The sequence below is a fragment of the Nasonia vitripennis genome, chromosome 3 (assembly GCF_009193385.2).
Source record: "Nasonia vitripennis strain AsymCx chromosome 3, Nvit_psr_1.1, whole genome shotgun sequence".
Classification (NCBI taxonomy): domain Eukaryota; kingdom Metazoa; phylum Arthropoda; class Insecta; order Hymenoptera; family Pteromalidae; genus Nasonia; species Nasonia vitripennis.
Window position 1 is genome coordinate 1,642,372 of NC_045759.1, and position 17,455 is coordinate 1,659,826.

The 17,455-nt window shown below is 45.6% G+C and overlaps 3 protein-coding genes across 12 annotated transcripts in view; 1 reads left to right on the plus strand and 2 right to left on the minus strand.

Annotated features, from left to right (window-relative positions):
* The window catches only part of LOC100118612 (putative ATP-dependent DNA helicase Q1), a 128,906-nt gene that overhangs the window by 85,289 nt on the left and 26,162 nt on the right, over positions 1-17,455 (minus strand). Inside the window, exon 3 of one of the 7 annotated variants that reach the window (XR_001729069.2) lies at positions 51-292. The exons of the other annotated variants lie outside the window; for them this stretch is intronic. The gene's annotated coding sequence lies outside the window, so the exon portion shown is untranslated. The remainder of the gene's footprint in view (positions 1-50; positions 293-17,455) is intronic. 7 annotated transcript variants of the gene reach the window in all.
* The window catches only part of LOC103315658 (LIM domain only protein 3), a 76,848-nt gene that overhangs the window by 47,345 nt on the left and 12,048 nt on the right, over positions 1-17,455 (plus strand). For 2 of the 4 annotated variants that reach the window (XM_016984444.3, XM_008205653.4), the window contains exon 5: positions 14,446-14,602. In XM_016984444.3, coding sequence (XP_016839933.1) covers positions 14,446-14,602 — 157 coding nt within the window. The remainder of the gene's footprint in view (positions 1-14,445; positions 14,603-17,455) is intronic. The other 2 variants (XM_032598201.1, XM_008205654.4) reach the window with 1 other exon arrangement.
* Positions 4,205-6,059, minus strand: Or181 (odorant receptor 181). Its single transcript, NM_001190632.1, has 9 exons — positions 5,916-6,059; positions 5,716-5,838; positions 5,504-5,621; positions 5,174-5,432; positions 4,972-5,094; positions 4,797-4,887; positions 4,580-4,716; positions 4,365-4,497; positions 4,205-4,294 (listed from the first exon to the last, which is right to left on the minus strand). The coding sequence occupies exons 1-9, from the start codon at positions 6,057-6,059 to the stop codon at positions 4,205-4,207; spliced, it is 1,218 nt and encodes a 405-aa protein (NP_001177561.1).

Genomic DNA, 17,455 nt, shown 5'->3' on the forward strand with positions numbered 1-17,455 from the left:
ATTATATAAAAATCGTGTGTGCGCATGTGGGTGGGTGAGTAGGTTCATACCTCGTTGTATTCTAATCCTGTCTATGATAGGCAAATAAGAAAAAATATGCAGCAAACAATCATCATTTAACGCTGAAATTTTAGTCTGATTGTCGATACCGACCACGAAATCATCGTCGAGGTCATCATATACGTACTTTACCAATCCAGGCTTGTTAAGCTCGGGATTTAACATGGAAATTCTGCCACTTCGAAGTTCCATAATTGCCTTTCAATTTAAATATTAACTATTTTCTGAAAATCTAAAATTAATAAAAAACATATTACCATCTGTTATTTCCGAACTATTATTTGGATATAGGACAAATGCACATTCAATATTGGAAGCATCTTTTTCTTTTCGAAAATCTGTCGCACTCGCTAAATCATTAACTCGTCATCAGCGGAGCAACACGACGAGCCATCGTCGCGCGATGGATGACTGCGAAGCGTCCAAGGCCCATTAGCAAATCCCATTATGGTCGCACGGGCCAGCACGAAACGTTCGCGTACGCTAACAATGCAGTATCGTAACTCAATGACGTATGCCGTCGTTTCCGCTGTGTAATCATCATACGCTTGTCCGAGCTGTGTCCTCGGCTTTCCGAGGCAGGGCTTTAGCCGACGAAGAGGGGGTGCGCGTCGTTAGCAATGATGAGAGCGGACTGCAACGCTGATGCTCGCGCTAAACGAGATCGATTTTACAACGTCGCGAGCTCGTGCGCGCTGTTATTTTTCAAGGCGATCGTTCACTTTTGCCCAAGCCTGTAAACCGTCGAATAATATTCTGCCCGGCTAATTTCGCGTTAACGAACGCAGCGCGTGGGTAAATTAATCGCGCGTCGCGCGACCAAAATACTGCAGCTTATATAATTTTTACGCTCGATTTTAACGCGGGCAATAGAACGGAAAATAGCTGTTACGCCCAGCCGTTTCGGCGCAGCAGTACGGTCTCATATTTTATTTCCTCGCACCGGACGCCGCATTTTTATTCTTTTTTTTTATAATAAACCGCTGCATAACGACGGCCACACGCATTTCCATGGAATCGCTTTAAAGCTTGGCCGGTCATAAATAAAGCGTTCCAGCCGCGCGTTCGAGCCTGACGTCGATAAAATAATAATTACCCCTCTACGCCGAGGCTCGACAATGGCCGTACAAATCGACCGTTAATTTTTGCCAATAAACAATCGCGTAAGCCCCGGCCGAACGAAAGAGAGTCTGCTGGGCACGAGCGTATGTAAAGCGCGCGACCGCGTGAGTAATGCTACGCGGACGAGATTATCGCTCGCGCGCGAGCGTGCTCTGCAGTTCGCTCGAGGGAATTTTTAATCGGAGTGATATTGGCCCTCGATTTCCAGCTTATTCGTAATGTTGCTTTGATGAGCATTGTTTGTTTTGAGAATCGCGCGTCTGCCGTAATTTTCAAACGGGGGATGCAATATAATCGCACAATACTTTATATAAAGTATCGGGAAGAAAGATAATCTTTTATCTTTTTAATGCAGAGGTCGATTAACGCATATGCGGCAATTAAGCGGGAGATCACGCGGCGCAGAGCGGAATAATGATTTCGGTTATGAGCAATAATAAAACGCCAATTTATTGGTCACGCCTGGAGCGTCGTTATGACCGTGCCGCAATTTACAATCGGCGCTTAACGGGCCCCCTGTCACGAGCGCTGCCCTGCCGCGTGTAAATAGAATTTGGGAGAAAAATGATACTCGCTCAACGATAACTCGATAATTTTCGGAAAATTAGGTTCCTTTATTTGAACGAATAATAGAATAATAATATTGAATCTACTAGTTTTTAACGCGTTTTTCCTTTAGAAATTAATTACTATGTTGTTTGATAGACAGTTGTTTCCTGCTTTCACCTTTCCAAAGATACGCCTAGTAACTATGCGACAGCGCAAGCTCAACCGAGCAGAAGTAATGTAATGTCTTTTGGTATAGGAACTCCTTTAGGTAGAAACTTGGTGTTCCGCGAGTTTGCACTCAAATGGCATTAGGATTTATCCTCAAACGGATTAATATACCGCGCCTATAAGATGCAGACGACTAATTATCTACTCTCAGAGAATTGTAAATGTTCGATTAAGGTACTTTGAATTTTTTTGAGAAAAAAGATCGTAAAAAGTCAGAAAGCGCATATATCCGTTCGATCTCCCAAGGCGTTATAATCAAGCATAAAAGGACCCCCTACGGCGCTCGAGTCCTATCTCCATCAAGCGATCAATAATAATAATCTCGATAAGCGCTTTCGGATAGCTTCTTCGCATGAGCAACCCCCTCTACTGTACACCAACCAAAGAACTTATTCCCCCTCCCTTCGATGGCTGTGCACAATAAGCAGTAAATTCATCGGGCAATCGACGCCTCGCTTCTTGCCGCGCTGGACTGTACACGAAGAAGAGTCGATATAGGGTCATCTTCGCTGCTGAGGACCGAGAGACAGAGGGTTAACCTTTGGAGGACGAAAGACTGGGCGAAAAAAGTCAGCGTCGCGCCATATTTCTCAATAAACGATAAATCAACGAGAAAAGACGCCGCGAGTCACGAGAGCTGCTCTCTTAGGAAGCCATTAATCTATGGTTATCTACGGCGGATAAGTGCGCGCCGCGCGAATGAGCCATTTCACCCTTGGGACTTCGGATCGCGTCTCCCGCGAGAAGAGAATGGGAGGGAGAGAAAGTAGCTAGCCCCTGGGCATCGTGCGAGAGCGACCCTTCTGTGATGAGCTGTGCAAAACTCGGAAACGACTTCGTTGTTTTCCTTAACGAGGGACGGTGTAACGACACGCCAACTGCTGCTGCAGAGAGCAGAAAAAGAGAAAATATAAGCCCGCGACGCTGAGTTCTCATTATTACGTCTAACTTAATTTTCCTTATAAGCAGATTAGACTGACTAAATATAATCAGCAGGACGATTCGAATGTTTTATGACGGATATCGAAATTCATTCCAGGAACAAAGTAAAGCCTAAAACAAGAGCCTAACGTCGCGCCCCATAAAAAAGAAGCTCGCAAACTTTCCTCCCACCCTCGGAAATTCCTCGAACATAGTGGCCCCTCAACTTCAGGAAAGCCGATCTTTCGCGCGACGTGTTTCGTCTAAGACTTCATCCCTCTCAGCGGCCAAGTGGCGGCGTCCAGTGCATCAATTTCAACTTTCGCGCGGTGCTGCATCTTCCTTCACTTAGACCGGGAGATAAGAAGGGAAACAAGCCGGCGAGTCGAGTTATTCTTTAGTTCGTTAGACTGACGAGGGTGAGGATAAGTGAGCGCGAGTCTTTCTTTCTCGACATTTCGCACGGCAGACGAGAGAATGGGGTTGAACATTTTTGAAGCTAAAATAATATAGAGCACACTAATATCTAACGTTTTCCCGGAACCAGAGCCCTATCAGTTGTTCTTAATACCAAAGCTCAGCCTTACCCTAAATATCTCCAAGTACAGGCAAAGCAAAGCAAAGCTGTTTGTCGTTACACTTCAAACAGCCCGCTCGGTGAAACATAGCCGGAAATCAAACAAACTGCCGAAGCACCGATAAGACACGGCCTGAACCGGTACGGATACCCAAGAGCTTGACTTTAGTCTCGCAAGGGTTCTCGGTGTATCCTGACCAAACGGGATTTCGGTCAAGATTATAGTTAACAACTACGGATGTTTCCATTCCGAAAAATATCAAGATTTGTCATTCAGCTCTTGCATCGCTTAGAAATTCTATAATCAAATTGAAATAAATCGCGATCCTTTCTACGTGAATTCTTATCAAGTATCGCGTGGAATAATAGACTATAACGTGGTTATGCTAGGTGTACGCAAGTTTTCGTGGCTTGCAAAAGCCGAACAAGTTCCGGTACAAGATGCGGTAATTAGACTGTGGCCTAGGTACACAAAACTTTGAATTATACGCTCGGAAACTAACCTATAGGGAAGACCCAGCTTGATTAAGATACGGTGACTTCCTCTAACGCTTGCTCATTTGGAATCGTGCTCGAGATTTTTGAAAAATTTGTTATAAATTATCTCTTCGACAAAGAAGTATTAAGATTAAGATTTATTTACATACCACAGTATTGCTCATAAACATTGTAACAGAAATAAAAAACTCAAACTAAAACATAACTTTTTTAATTAACTATTACAATAATCATTGACGATTGCCAATTTTAATATCCGAAAAAATTTGGATCTTTATTTCTCGCTGATGTTTGAGTAGTCAGCAATATCATGCCGAATGACCACGCAGTCTTTAAAATCTTGAAAAGTTATGCAAAGATTAAAGTTGTGCGAACAAATATATTACCTTAATTAATCGAATGTATTTACCGTCCCAAAATTTTCCATCGATAAAATCATTATGGTCCCTGCTGTTAAATGTATGGGTTTCAATGTGCGTCGTAAGATCATAAGTACGAATACTCTTGCTTTTAAAGATATTCCATACCATTCTATGTTATATCTAACCATTAAACCATAAGAATATATATTATTATAGAGAGATATCTCATTTCATATTTACAAGCGTTTTCTTGTATACTCACGCTTGTGCATTGACATTGTTGCAAGATTGTATAGTTTGCTCTCCACACCAATTCATAAAAAACAAATATAGTACAAAAACAGATAGTATTAGCAGAACTCGCATCATTTGAAAAGGATTTCCCTGGTGATAATTTAACTAGAAAAAATTAGTGTTTTATTGCATTGATTTAAAATGGAAAATACCTATGGATGTAGTTTTGATCATGATAAACTCACATCAAATATAAGAATGGCGATGGTTGTTAAAGCTGATATTTCAAATACGAAGAAGCCTGCACTAAAAACCTGCTCAATTATCTGTATACCTCTGTAGGATAAATAAAAGTCGTTAAATGTGCTCAAAATAATTTTAAAAATATTTTATAACCATTAATTTGGCAGCATATCTAACCTTAAAGCTTCTTTATGCATTTCGATAACTTTAATTAAATTAGGTATAACCGATGTGTCTTCTATTAATTCTTTTAGCGGTGTACTATTCTTACGGTATACTATGGCATTTCGTAACCGCTGGCTAAAATGCAAGTCAATAGGATACATAGATTTGTACTCGGTAAAATGTTTTAGGTTTATAAATAAAGGCTAGGAATTACCAAGCAATTGCATACAAGGCGCAAACGTGTTTCACACTGGATATATACGTAGCGCTGGCACACAAGTATGAAAAACCAACGTATATTATGACAACCATTAAATGTACGCAGACCTGCAAATCATATGTGTTTTCACTTATTACCATAGATTTATAGTAGTATGGAAAGCTATGTAGACGATGTTTTGCAGATTCTTTACTAAATATTCTTGGAAGAAATTCGACGCAAATAAATAAGCAAAAAGCAGGAACAGCATACACTGAAAACGATAGAATCTTTGAATCAACGTACAGTGTATCATCGAGTATTTAAAAAAAATTTTAAAATTACCTATGGTAATTACGATCGAATGTCGGCCTTCTAATAAAAATGCTCGCAATATATCACGTTCTGAAGTATCAGTCAATTTTTCCCAATCAGCAGCGATTCGTTCGTATAATTTTTTTATCTATATGTAATATGAATTAAGAACTTAATATTAGATTGAGTGAAATTCATTCGTAATATCGCAAAATACTTTAGTACATATGAATTCGTTGTACCTGATTTCTTTGATTATAAAGAATCGTACATTTGACGAGGCCAGCACCACAGAAAACCAGAGCTACGACTGTTTCCAAAATATTTTTAAGCTCCGCATTTACCTGTGATTGAATACCTGCTGCCTTTTGAATAGTAAAATAAACATTCTTTTATTAGGTAAATAATAAAAAAAATGGATACCATGAAATACGTTACTTACCATAGCAAAAATCATGGAGAATGACGTTACTACAAAAATAACGTGGTTAATTATTCTCCCAATCTCCGATTGATAAGGCCACAATCCGTAGACAGTTAGAGCAAGCTTGTTGATTTTAAAATATTGACTATCAAATAAATCCATTTTATTAAATAATCAAACGAATACGAATCATATTACACATTTCTAACGGCACCGACCTAAGAACTGTATCGTAAAAATGTTCCTGGAGGTTTTTCCAGCATTATTCGGTTTGTAATCGAAAAACAGATAGGCTGCTTATAGCACACAAACATAATTACACAAAAAAGCTATAATCTACATCTATTTATTAGTTACAGAGTGTACGTTAAGTATAATTATTTCTTGTAACGAATGTGATCAATGTAATGTTGTTGTAGCATGAAACGGGGTTACCGAGAACAAAGTAATATCTAAGCCAGAGTATGCCTTTCTATCTAATTTCGAAACTTCTATAAGGCTTATGTAATTTCGTATAAATTGTGTTGACATTACATAAATAACTTATATATGGGTGGATTGCTTGAAAATTTTTATGGCTAATATCACCTGTAACAATAGGAACTGAGTTTAGTGTAAGGTATGTTGTTATTTTTGTAGATCACAAGAATAGATTTTGAATAATGGTATTTCGTTCTATTAATAATCTATAGTATGCATACAAATTTGTGAAATTTTAACTGCAGCTGGCATTAACAAACTTCAGTGAATCCAGGCAATTAAACTGTGAATTTACTACACACAACCAAATAAAATTCCATCTACTTTTACTATTGCAATGGTTCTTCTAAGAAAAACGTATTTATATAACCGCAATCATTTTCAACCAAAAGATCATAAGCCAATGGTAATTTGTAATTGTCAAAAAGTTTTTACCCTTGTCCTCAGAGCTGGAATGCAAAATTTGCTTAAGCTCCCTCTATTAAGTGACTGAATGAGAAATAGGTTAGGGGCATTATATCGATAAGCTCCGTAATTGCAGACTTAGCTCGTGGACTTTGCAGTATGAATAACCCTTTTTAGCAAGAGGGGTCGCGACCACCGACGGACTTTATTCTCTCTCTCTGTGTACGTGCACATTATGCAAATTTCGAGCCAGTGATCTTTCATATCGTAAAGTCGTACTTTTATTTGCATCCCCTCGGTTTTATTAAAAAATGTCATCAATTGACCACGTTCAAACTGCATTTGATATAGCGTATTCTCAACTGCTCCTAAAATTCTCCACACTATCGTACAGAAAATCACATACTTGGCTCTCTCCTTTCACAGCTCAGAGCATTAAATATAGCCAACCCACTTAGTCCGCATATCCCCACCGCAGGAGGGCGATTAAGCTAGCCGCATAAATCCCCATTAAAATAATTCCTAATCTCATGCAAAGTCCAGAGGCGGAAAGTGTCTTATATCGCGTCGCACCTAATACAGGAGAAGTTGAAGAGAGTATCAAAGTTCCCGCCTATCGGGCTGGTGCGAAACCCCGACAATGCCCGCCGGTGAGGTCCACCCAGGAAACTCTCGGCCGGAACGTCTAAGGTTCGCCCTCCGTCCCCCTCGACTCTGCGAGTAAATGTATGTATCTCGTGCAGGCCGAACTTGCACGGACTCCTCAAATTCTCGTCTTACTCGCTCCTGTAGGAGGACCCCCCTGGGAGAGCGCAATTCGTATGTATACGCGCGAGTGTCATGACTTTTCCAAGGAAGAATGTACGAGTACACCGCTTCCACACACGGTTGATCATCGTTGTTTTAATAATGATGATCAAAAATCATTCTCTCGCACAACTTGGTACATTAGTCCATTAATGCAATGTAACCACGGCATTAGCGTAAAGCAAAGTACAGCAACTTCCACTCAGCCGCTCTCTTGACCGAGCTAATGACGGAAACTTGGCTCCTAAGTCATACTTAATCCCCTCGCGCACTCACCCCACCCCCTCTCAACGTGCGCCGGACTTTACAAGTGAGCCTCCTTTCTCTAAACTCCCTAACCCCATAGGCGAGCTTCCGCCAGTGTATACCAAACTGACGGCGTATCGCGAGCCAGGAGCTAGTTGGGAAGGATTACGCGGCGGAAGGAGGAAGCTTAGTTGTCCGGAGCATCGGCTGCTGGTCGCGCGAATTATCGGCGCTTCGAGACGGCTGTTGACGCGCCGTTACAGAGAGGAGCTGGTATTATGCTAATGATTCAAACAAATCTTCATGATCGAATCTCGCGCATACACTCCAAAATCGTACGGCTCCAAGATTTATTTCCGTAGCCGAGCGTATGTTCCAGAAATTCCGTGAAGATAAATCTGCGCGAGCGAGTGCGCGCCTGGAGAGAAAATTAAGGAAAGAATAACAGTAACCGACGGAGAAGGAGCAAGATAGAGAGGAAACTCCGATATAAGTGTCTGCTCCGGGCGACTCTGGATTTATTACCCACTCGTCTTTACTTCCCCTTCGCGAAGACTACTTCTTCCCAAGCGGCGGCGGCGACGGAGCAAAACCCGACTTCCACTTTATTGGCGGAAATAATCTTTGATGCGATTGCTCGTCATCTACGGCTCTGCGCCGTCGTTTTCCTTCGCTGCCCTCTCTCCTATACGCTTCTTTTTACGCTGCGCTATTTCGCCTTCGACACCGTCACCTCGTCTGTCGTCGTTCTCCTTGTTTCAGCGTCCTGGGGAGGGCTTTCTTTCTCTCCTTTCTTTTTTCATCCATATTGTGTCGGGGCTTATTTCATTGTGCGAGCTATCGACTTGAACACGATTGACGGGCTCTTCCGCTGAGTTAGCTACACGTGATCAGGAAACCTTTCCGATTTAAAAATTAACAGTCGTCAAATGGGTCACGAAAATCAATTCCGCAGACTCGTCCCCCGCACCCGAACAACAACAATCGCGACCGCGCGTCACGTCTGCCGTGTGACAATCGAGTCTCTCTGTCTCAACTCTCAACTCCAGCAGCAGTGCAGATAGGCGCCGCCGCCGCGTCGAAATCAGCGCAGCAGCCGTCTTGCGTCTCTCCTTACACGCCGTCGGAGCGAGACTTCGCTCTTGATCGAATTAGCCCTCGCCGCGGGAACGGCTGATAGCAGCAACCCGACAGTCTCGAGTAATTAACGGCTTGGAGAGAGGGAGGGAGAGAGGGGCCGAGAGTCTAAGCAGCCATTATCGAAACAAAGCGTCCGATATTAGAGACGACTGCAGCGACGTCTGCTTCTCACTGTCTTCTCATTTGACAATAAGCTCGCGCTCGCGTGACGATCTGCCAGCTGCTCTGGTCCGCTTTATGACATCAAGAATTCCGAGAGGAGAAATCCGAGGAAGTTTGATCTTGAGCTCGGGATGGAGATGGCTCGGGAGGTTGGGATATTTACACATTTAGACATCGACATTATATGTGTATAGAAGAAGTCGCTCTATTTAAAACCGTAATCAAATTGAAACTTTTTACCGCTGATCGAATTACGCCTTTCTTGAATTACCGATGACTTTTCGAAATGCAACATTTATCCGTTTCGATTTTCCTCAAACTCGATTAATCCATTATTCCCCGATCCGAGGATAAAACCCGTAAAAACATTATGCCCTTTTCTCGAGATAATCCTGCATCTTTTAAATCGAGCGTCTCGGCTTCTTTAGCCAGCAGACCTCGAGATATCGCGGCTTTGTCGATCATTCTCGCGATTCCATGAATTTGCAAGCTCGTCACTGGCAAAAGGATTCATGAATTCTTGCGCCTCTCCATCCGTTTGCCCTTTCTCCGGTCGGCCTTATGCATGTCTGACTGCAGCGATGCTCCTGCCACTGCATAAGCAATTTCTCGGAGCTTTTTGCTCAACTCGGAAAATCGAAAACATAATTCGATCGGACGCGCGGATCTTAATCGAATCAACATATTGATGAGGAAAAGTTGACGCGGATGGGCCGACTCTGGGTACAGACTCCGCGCCGCGAGACTCGTCGATAATTCACGCGGTGAGGAACGAGGGAATACAACGAAACTCGCACAGGCGGCCGTGGAAGATTTGTTGATCAAATAAAAGTCATAAGCGGAAGCCGGAGTAAATATCCCCTGCGAAAATAGCGATATTCCGTGAGAGAGTAAGAAAAGCTGCGGAATAACTATTTCTACTAGCTTACGAGTGTATGAATATCGCCGCTCGACATATTCTCGTCGATCAATGGCAGGAATTGAAATAACCGCTCATGAAATCAGATTTGCCAGTCAGATAACCTCGCGATAGTGTGTGTGCGCGAGATTCGAGCCGCATCAGTCGAACGCGAGTACACATCAAGTGTTTACCGATTCGGTTCTGCATTCCGTGTTGCAACAGCAGCGCATGCACAGGAGAGAAAGAGGGACAGAGAGACAGCGTAAATAAGTAAAACTCTCTCTGATTCGAACTGGAATCGTGACGAACATTCACAACTGCTATTATCGATTTCGTGTCATTAAAGTGCAAGCTTCTCTATGCGATTGGAATTTCACTTTCCCGAGTCGCTGGTCGATCGAAGAAGGATTAAGTTTTGAAACGTATACACGTGCGCGACAAGCAGCAAAACAATCAAGCTCATTGCCCAGCCAAACAGTCGAAAGCCTCAAAGAAAGAATCGGCGGAACTTGCTCCTGTTCGTGAACAAGCCGCTCTCCTAAATCCAGAGCGCGCGGAAGGAAGGAAGGAAGGAAGGATAGGCATAAATGATGGAACACACAAGGCTGAACGTAGCTGAACCCCTTCACCCTTTCAGGATAGCGGCGTAAAGCTCGAGCTTGCGCTAGCGCGAGCGACACGCTTATCCAGGAGCGCGACGTCTTGACTCCATTAACTCCACACTTAGCGTCGGGCCCGTAAGCTTATCCGTCTTCTTCGCTCCTCTCTAGCTTGCGCGAGATCTGATTAGGGGTTCGAGTCTCTCCGCTAAACGCGTTAGAGGCTCTGCTTCGTAAGACAGAGAGAGAGTCGAGGGAGTGACAAACACGGGGAGTGTGAGTGGCATTGTCTCTCCGGCGTCTTTCTCGCTCGCTCTCGCTGAGGTGTGTACGCTTGGATGCAAATTGAGTGCGAGGCTTGGGTGGGGCAGAGGAGGACTGACAGATTCAAAGCGTTCGCTTCGAGATTTTGGAGCGCGCGGCCGAAGAACTCGCGGTTTACGGCTGCCAGTTGTCGCGGAGGACGTGGTTTAATGCTGAATTAGCGCAGGGCGTGCTGGTAAGAGAGACTTCTGGCTGGAGTGCGGTACTTTGTTTCTGCGGCTAGAGTAGGCTGTATTGTTGGTGATTATTTTCAGGGCTAAATTCATGACGATTCTCACAACAAAATATTCTAAAAAATGCACCTCGATTCGAATCGCTGATTGACTCGCAAACGCGGAGCAGCCTGCGCGTGAAGCGTCGTACAGCCGGCTGTTTGCTCAGAGAGAGAATCTCTCCTCGACAGTCGACGGAAGCCAAGGACGATGACGTTAAACCTCCGCAAACACGCCGCGACGCAGCTCCGCCGCCGCGGCGCTAAGAGTTTCTCGCGTGCGCGTATACTTCGCGTCCTCGCCTTAAATTGCTCGCGAGCTTGCGCCTCTGTCGCGGCAGCCTCGGAATCCCGATGAATTTTCCTGGCCTAACGAACGGGGAAGCTTGATGGAATAATTAATTTTGCGTTCGGAGGACGGGAATTTGCGAGATTGCCGAGGTGTTGCTCTTAACTTTTTAACGTACGATACTGGAATTTTTTTCATTTTGTCTAAAAAAATCATGTTCGAAACAAAGAAACGCGCAAATACCTGCAATTCTGTAAAAAAATCCGAAAGCTCGCCTCCAGCTCCAATCCAGCCTTCGCTCTCTTGCCCTCTCCGTAAACGAACGACGCCGTAAAAGCCAACGCGTCCTCGTAACCGGCTACGATAAGTACCTGTACCCCGGAGCGCAGCTACCGGAAAAAAAGCGCGAAATATCGATCTTCTCCGCGGCGATCGAACGCCATAAAAGCACCCGCGCATCTTCGTCTCTGTTTTTTTTTCTCCTGCGGCAGCGAAGCGTAATGACATTATACCATTACGCGGATACACGACGAGATACGGGTGATTACGCGAGGCTGCATTTGGATACGACGCCGCGGCGGCTGATGGTCGCTTCGGGGAGATGTTTTGCTCGTTGCTGATTGTGTTTATGGGGCTGACGCTTACTTTCGCGGGAATAAAAACCGAGATGGAGATGGGTAATGCTGGAGCGTCGTTTCGCTCGTTTATGGCCTCTGAAAGAGTCCCAAAATGAAGTCAAGACCTTTTTTCCAAGATTTATTCTCAATTCAGCAACGGTTCGATTAAGTACCGTCTCCAAAAAATATTGATAAAAGAGCTTCCGACTTTCCATCGCATTTCGCCTTCCAGTCACACACGACGCAGCGGAGCCTGATGCCTCCATTAAAAATGCATAAATCTCCCTTGACCATGGCGCACCGGCTGCCCGCGAAATAATCCAGCGGCCGCAAGCGTCCTCCCTCTCCAAAAAACACACGCACACGCGCACACAGAGCCACAAAAAAGAACGACCATAGCGCATCGCGATTCCACGAGAGAACACAGTGGATTTTACGCTCTGGCCGGCCGTAAATGTTTAGTGCCGTTCTTGCGGGCACAGGTGCCGAGGTGCTGAAAAAAAATCACGTCTGCATTAGCATAAGCGCCGGAATAAAGCACTCGACGAGAGAGAGAGAGAGAGAGAGAGAGAGAGAGAGAGAGAGAGAGAGAGAGAGAGAGAGGAATCCTCCCCGACGTAAAAAGACACGAGAGGAGAGGAAGAAAAAGCTAAACAGGATTCCAGAGCGGGACAGCTACCGCTGAATACGCAATGTTCGCGCAGACGCTGCTACTGCTGTTGCTCTTTTCCGTGTGTGTATGGAACTTTTATTATTCACCATGAGCGTGTAGCTCTCGTGCCTTTTCGCATTCTTGCCGGAGTCTATACACTTTTTTTCGGGGGGATGAGCGAGTCGAGGCGGTTGTATAATATCTAGTTTTGAATAAATATTTCATGGGGCGTCGATGAACACGGCTATGCGGGAGATCTGTATCGCGCACGCCGGTGTACCTGTGATGGAGAACGAGGAGCGAATCGAAAATTTTCAGTTCGATCTAAAAATAAAACAAGTGAATTGTTGATATATTTATACGTTTTATTTGCAGTATACAAAGGGACCAGTATCGAAACTTGGTTGATGTCTTATGCTCGAACGGGGAAAGGGGCAAGGAAAAGCCGCGCGTTGAGCCGCATAAAAGCCGAGCTTTTTAAAAAGTAATTCGCAAGATAAATCGCTCGGACACGCCTATCATTCTCGGGACGCGTCTCGTTACAAAGGAAACCGCGAGACTGATGCTTCCGGCGCATGACTCGAATTTTAAGACGAAGAAATTCCCTCGAGAAAGATGTCAAAGTGTAATGAATTTGTCATTTTTTTTTTAGAAGAAATGCTAATAATTGGCTACATCCATCTCTTCCAATCTCTCATCAAATGAACCAAACCTCATAACAGATCTCGAGACAAATCAAACCCAAATCCGAAAACACCTCGACGTATCCCTCGCTGGCAACCATATTTTACGACAAGCGCTTACGCCGAAAATCGCCGACAGCCTCCGCCAGCTTGAGATCGCGACCTTAAAATCGGCAATAAAACGCGAATATGCGCGATCTCAGATTTTAAAGGCCTTACCTTGTAGCCCGAGGGGACGACGACAGCGGGCGGATGTTGCGCGTGTAAAAAGCGCGACTGCTCTCTTCCTGCGCTCGCGGGGATATCGTAATCCGGGCACGTATGTGCCACCGCGTCGTCATTTACCTCCGGCGCTCGCGTGAGATCCCTCGCTCATTCGGATTCGTATAATTCCGAACACAACGCCGAGATTCGACATCATATCGCGAGCACTTTGAATAATGCCTCGGAATGCGAATGCGGTGCGAGAAAAATTTACTTTTATTGTGCTCGACTGCCGTGCTGGTTTAGGGGGACGCTGGAAATGCTGAATTTGAACTTCCTTGCGTATCGACTATGATAAAATTTGAAAACAAAAGAAAAGCCACCGTGAATCGCCTCCAATTAGCGATGTTAATCGCGCTGCATAATCAGCGTCTTCGATTCAAACGATTTCCCCCTCGCGCGAGGTGCGCGTCATCAGCAGGCAATAATCCTTAATTAAAGCATAAAATTATATAGCAAGCTCATTAAGCGTCGAAAACAAGCTACTGCCAATATTAGCCTCCCTCGGCTGCTGCTGCGCCGGGGATTCATTTCGCCGAGAGAGACCAAGAGGGTGTGGAGTAGGGAAATTTGCATCCAAAGAACCTCCAAGATTTTCCGGAGCAACAGGAAGAGTGCGGGGCGAGCTTCTTGTTTTTATTTTCTCGCGCAATTTCCCGCGGCGACGACGGAACGGAATTATCGCGCTTCCTCGCTGCGCGGCTATCGAATATTACACAACTTATAGCTATAAAAAAATCTGACTCCTGGACCATTGGCTCGTTTCAGATTCTGCGTGGGCGACCGTTTCTACCTGTGCGAGAACAAGATCCTCTGCGAGTACGACTACGAGGAGCGACTGATGTTCGCAAACATGGCCCTGCACCCGCCGACGACCGCGACTCTGGCGCACATCAAACGACAGGTGACTCATCTACAGCCACAGGTACGATTTAAACAGAATTGAATGTTTCGACGCTTCGCACTGCTTCTTTGAAAAAGAGAGTTAGTTTGATCCGAGAGACGAGAATGTTCAATTATTGTTTAAATTTTACCTACCTCATTTTACACTTGGCAATGAATTTTAATTTTACATCACGTGCAGTCAAACTTCTCACCAGCCTCTCTCTCTCTCTCTCTCTCTCTCTCTCTCTCTCTCTCTCTCTCTCTCTCTCTCTCTCTACACCGGTGATTTACAAATATCGCCACTGCTATCTCGCGGCGCGTACGACTCCACAGACAGAGATTACGGGGGGCGATAAAGATAGATAGACTTCGAGAAGCCTCTCTCTCTCTCTCTCTCTCTCTCTCTCTCTCTCTCTCTCTCTCTCTCTCTCTCTCTCGCGAGTCCTCTTCGCCAGCGCGAGCAAAGCCAGCAGTCGACTTCTCCTCGCGAGGAGAAAGCCCCTCAAGGCGGGTTAAAGTGGCAGCAGTAGCGGCTCGGCCGTTGCAGCTCCTCCACCTCGACAACAAAGGACTCCCTCGGGCTTCCAAGTCTGCTCACCCTTCCGCTCGTTCGCTCGCGTCTTAGGATCAAGAGAGCGGGAGGATATCGCGTGTCCTTATTAATTAAGCTCGCCCGCTAAGCAAGCGCGCCTGTCGCGTGCCTTAACGATCCGTCGAGTGCCGTGTCGCGAACGATTCCTGGAGAGGAGCGAAGGTAGACACGGATCTCGTCTCGAGGTGGACTGGACGGGCGCGCGAGGTATGTCGGGCACGTCGATCGAGAGGATTCGGAAAATTTCGACCTCGCTGGATGGCTTTGAGCTTTTGAAATCGGATGACGGTACTCGATACGTCGGAGATGAAGATGCGAGAGCTTGCAAAAAGTTACACCCTTACGCGCACTTTCCACACCGGCTAGCTTCGGGACGCATGTCCAGCGTGCTCGCACGCGTAAAGCGAAAAGTGTCCCTACAGCAGCAGCAGCCGCTACAAAGGTAATTTTGTAACGTATACGCATAGGCGCAGCGGCGACCGGAAGTATCGCGTAACCCGAGTAGTGGCTGGCCTGCAGATTAATCCAACCGTCCGTAAATTATGCAAGCGGGTAGGCGCGCGGAAACGCTGCCAATTTGCGGCTCGGCGCGATTCGTTGCCCCGTAGCACGCGACAGAGAGCAAGCGAGCGAGCTTGTAAGCTGGGGGATCGTGTGTTTTCTGCGTGCGTGAATCGTTTAACGTGTGCGACTGCAGTTGTTGCTGCTGCTGCGAGTGACGTCGTCGCGGTTGCTGTTTGCTCGCTGCGGGGCTGAGTCACTTGCACTCGCGCGAGTTTGATGTAGTTCGAAGATTGAACGTTGCGCGCGGTTTAGGTCAATGTGTTTTGAAAAATCATCCAATCGAGCTTATCGCGTCGATCGTCTCGCAAAAGTAACCAGACCCGCGTTTACCCGAAAACGCACACCAGCGACGTAGAACTACCGCAATCTCCTTATCTCTAACATACTCCTCGGCGAAATCCTCGTCGATTCACCAACTCGGGCGTAATGGCAACTCTCTCCCGGAACAATATAACTCGCGGCATCGGCAGCAAAAAAGGGCCGAGAGCTCCGCGCCGAGACGATGATATCGGCCCCAGTGTACTACTTATAATATGCAAATGCACATTATACAGCAACCCTTCGACGTCGCCCGCGCCACGTCGTCTCTCTCTCCCGCGTGTGTTCGGGGGAGCGAAGCGCGACGCGATCGTGTGTACTTTAACCCCTCGTCGTCGTCGTGTATGTACTCCAGAGCTCTATATATGTATGTGCCGCCGCCGCCGTCGCGTAGACCGAGTGCGTGTTTGTCTTGGCTTAATTAATATCGGTTAGGCGTAGCGCCACGTCGAGTTTGGAGATACTTTATTATTGAGGAGCTGCGGCTGCCTTTGTGATCGGAACTACGCGATTGAGACGTTCGTCAATTATTCCGTCGCGCACTACGATTTTTTTCTTCCGTCTACCACTGAGCTTCGTGATTACTTTCTAACAGATTTGAACTTTCCAGCAGCACTCGGCATTGCCAATCATCGCCGCTCTGATACGCGTAATCACTTTTGCTCTCGTCGACGTCAAACAAGCCCAAGCAAAAAAAGCCTACCGTGACAATCGTTACACATCTCCGACGTCGATTCCCGTGGGGCTCAACGATTATAAATGACGCGCCTTTACATATAAAGGGCGCGGCTCTCTTGCCAAGTCGCAGTTGCGCGTCGCGTAATGCCAATAATCGCGCGACGGCATGCTAATGTCGCGCGGGGCATCTATTACCCTAAGCCTGACGGATCCCTCTTGACGCGCGCCATAGAGCCTCGGAGGATCACCTTCTGCCTGTCTCAACCCTGCGTTCGAGTCTCTCTCTCTCTCTCTTACGAGCGCGTTGTGAAGTCGAGCTTTGTGGACTTTGTTGAGTGTTTTTTCTCTCTTTCGGTGCTGTTGTTTACTTGGGTCGTTATGCGTGAATATTCAGTAGAGCTGTCTCGAATATTTTTTGATGGTTTTGAGAAATGACGATGATGGCTATTATTACGAAAGGAAAAACGTTCGAGACATTTCTAAAAAAAAAATCCACTCAGCAGTAAATAACGCTTCCGGAATAAGTTCCAAAGCTGGGATCACCACTTTTTCCACTCTCCTCCTCGACCCTTTCAAATTCGCATCGAGTCGGAGAATTAGACGCCCGAACGAAATGTAAATCGAGAGGCATTCCGCTATCTCGGGAACGAAATCAAGGGGAGGCGTTAAGGTTCTTAAAAACCGCGAAGGAGGCGGATTACTTCTCTCCGTTCGTCCCTTCTCCAATTGTGAGCACTATCT

Coding starts and splice junctions, on each gene's coding strand:
- Or181 (NM_001190632.1), bottom strand. CDS start 6,059: ATGGATTTATTTGATAGTCAATATTTTAAAATCAACAAGCTTGCTCTA. Junction 5,433..5,503: donor TTCGATCGTAATTACCATAG/GTAATTTTAAAA, acceptor TATCGTTTTCAG/TGTATGCTGTTCCTGCTTTT. Junction 4,498..4,579: donor AACAATGTCAATGCACAAGC/GTGAGTATACAA, acceptor TTTAATGGTTAG/ATATAACATAGAATGGTATG.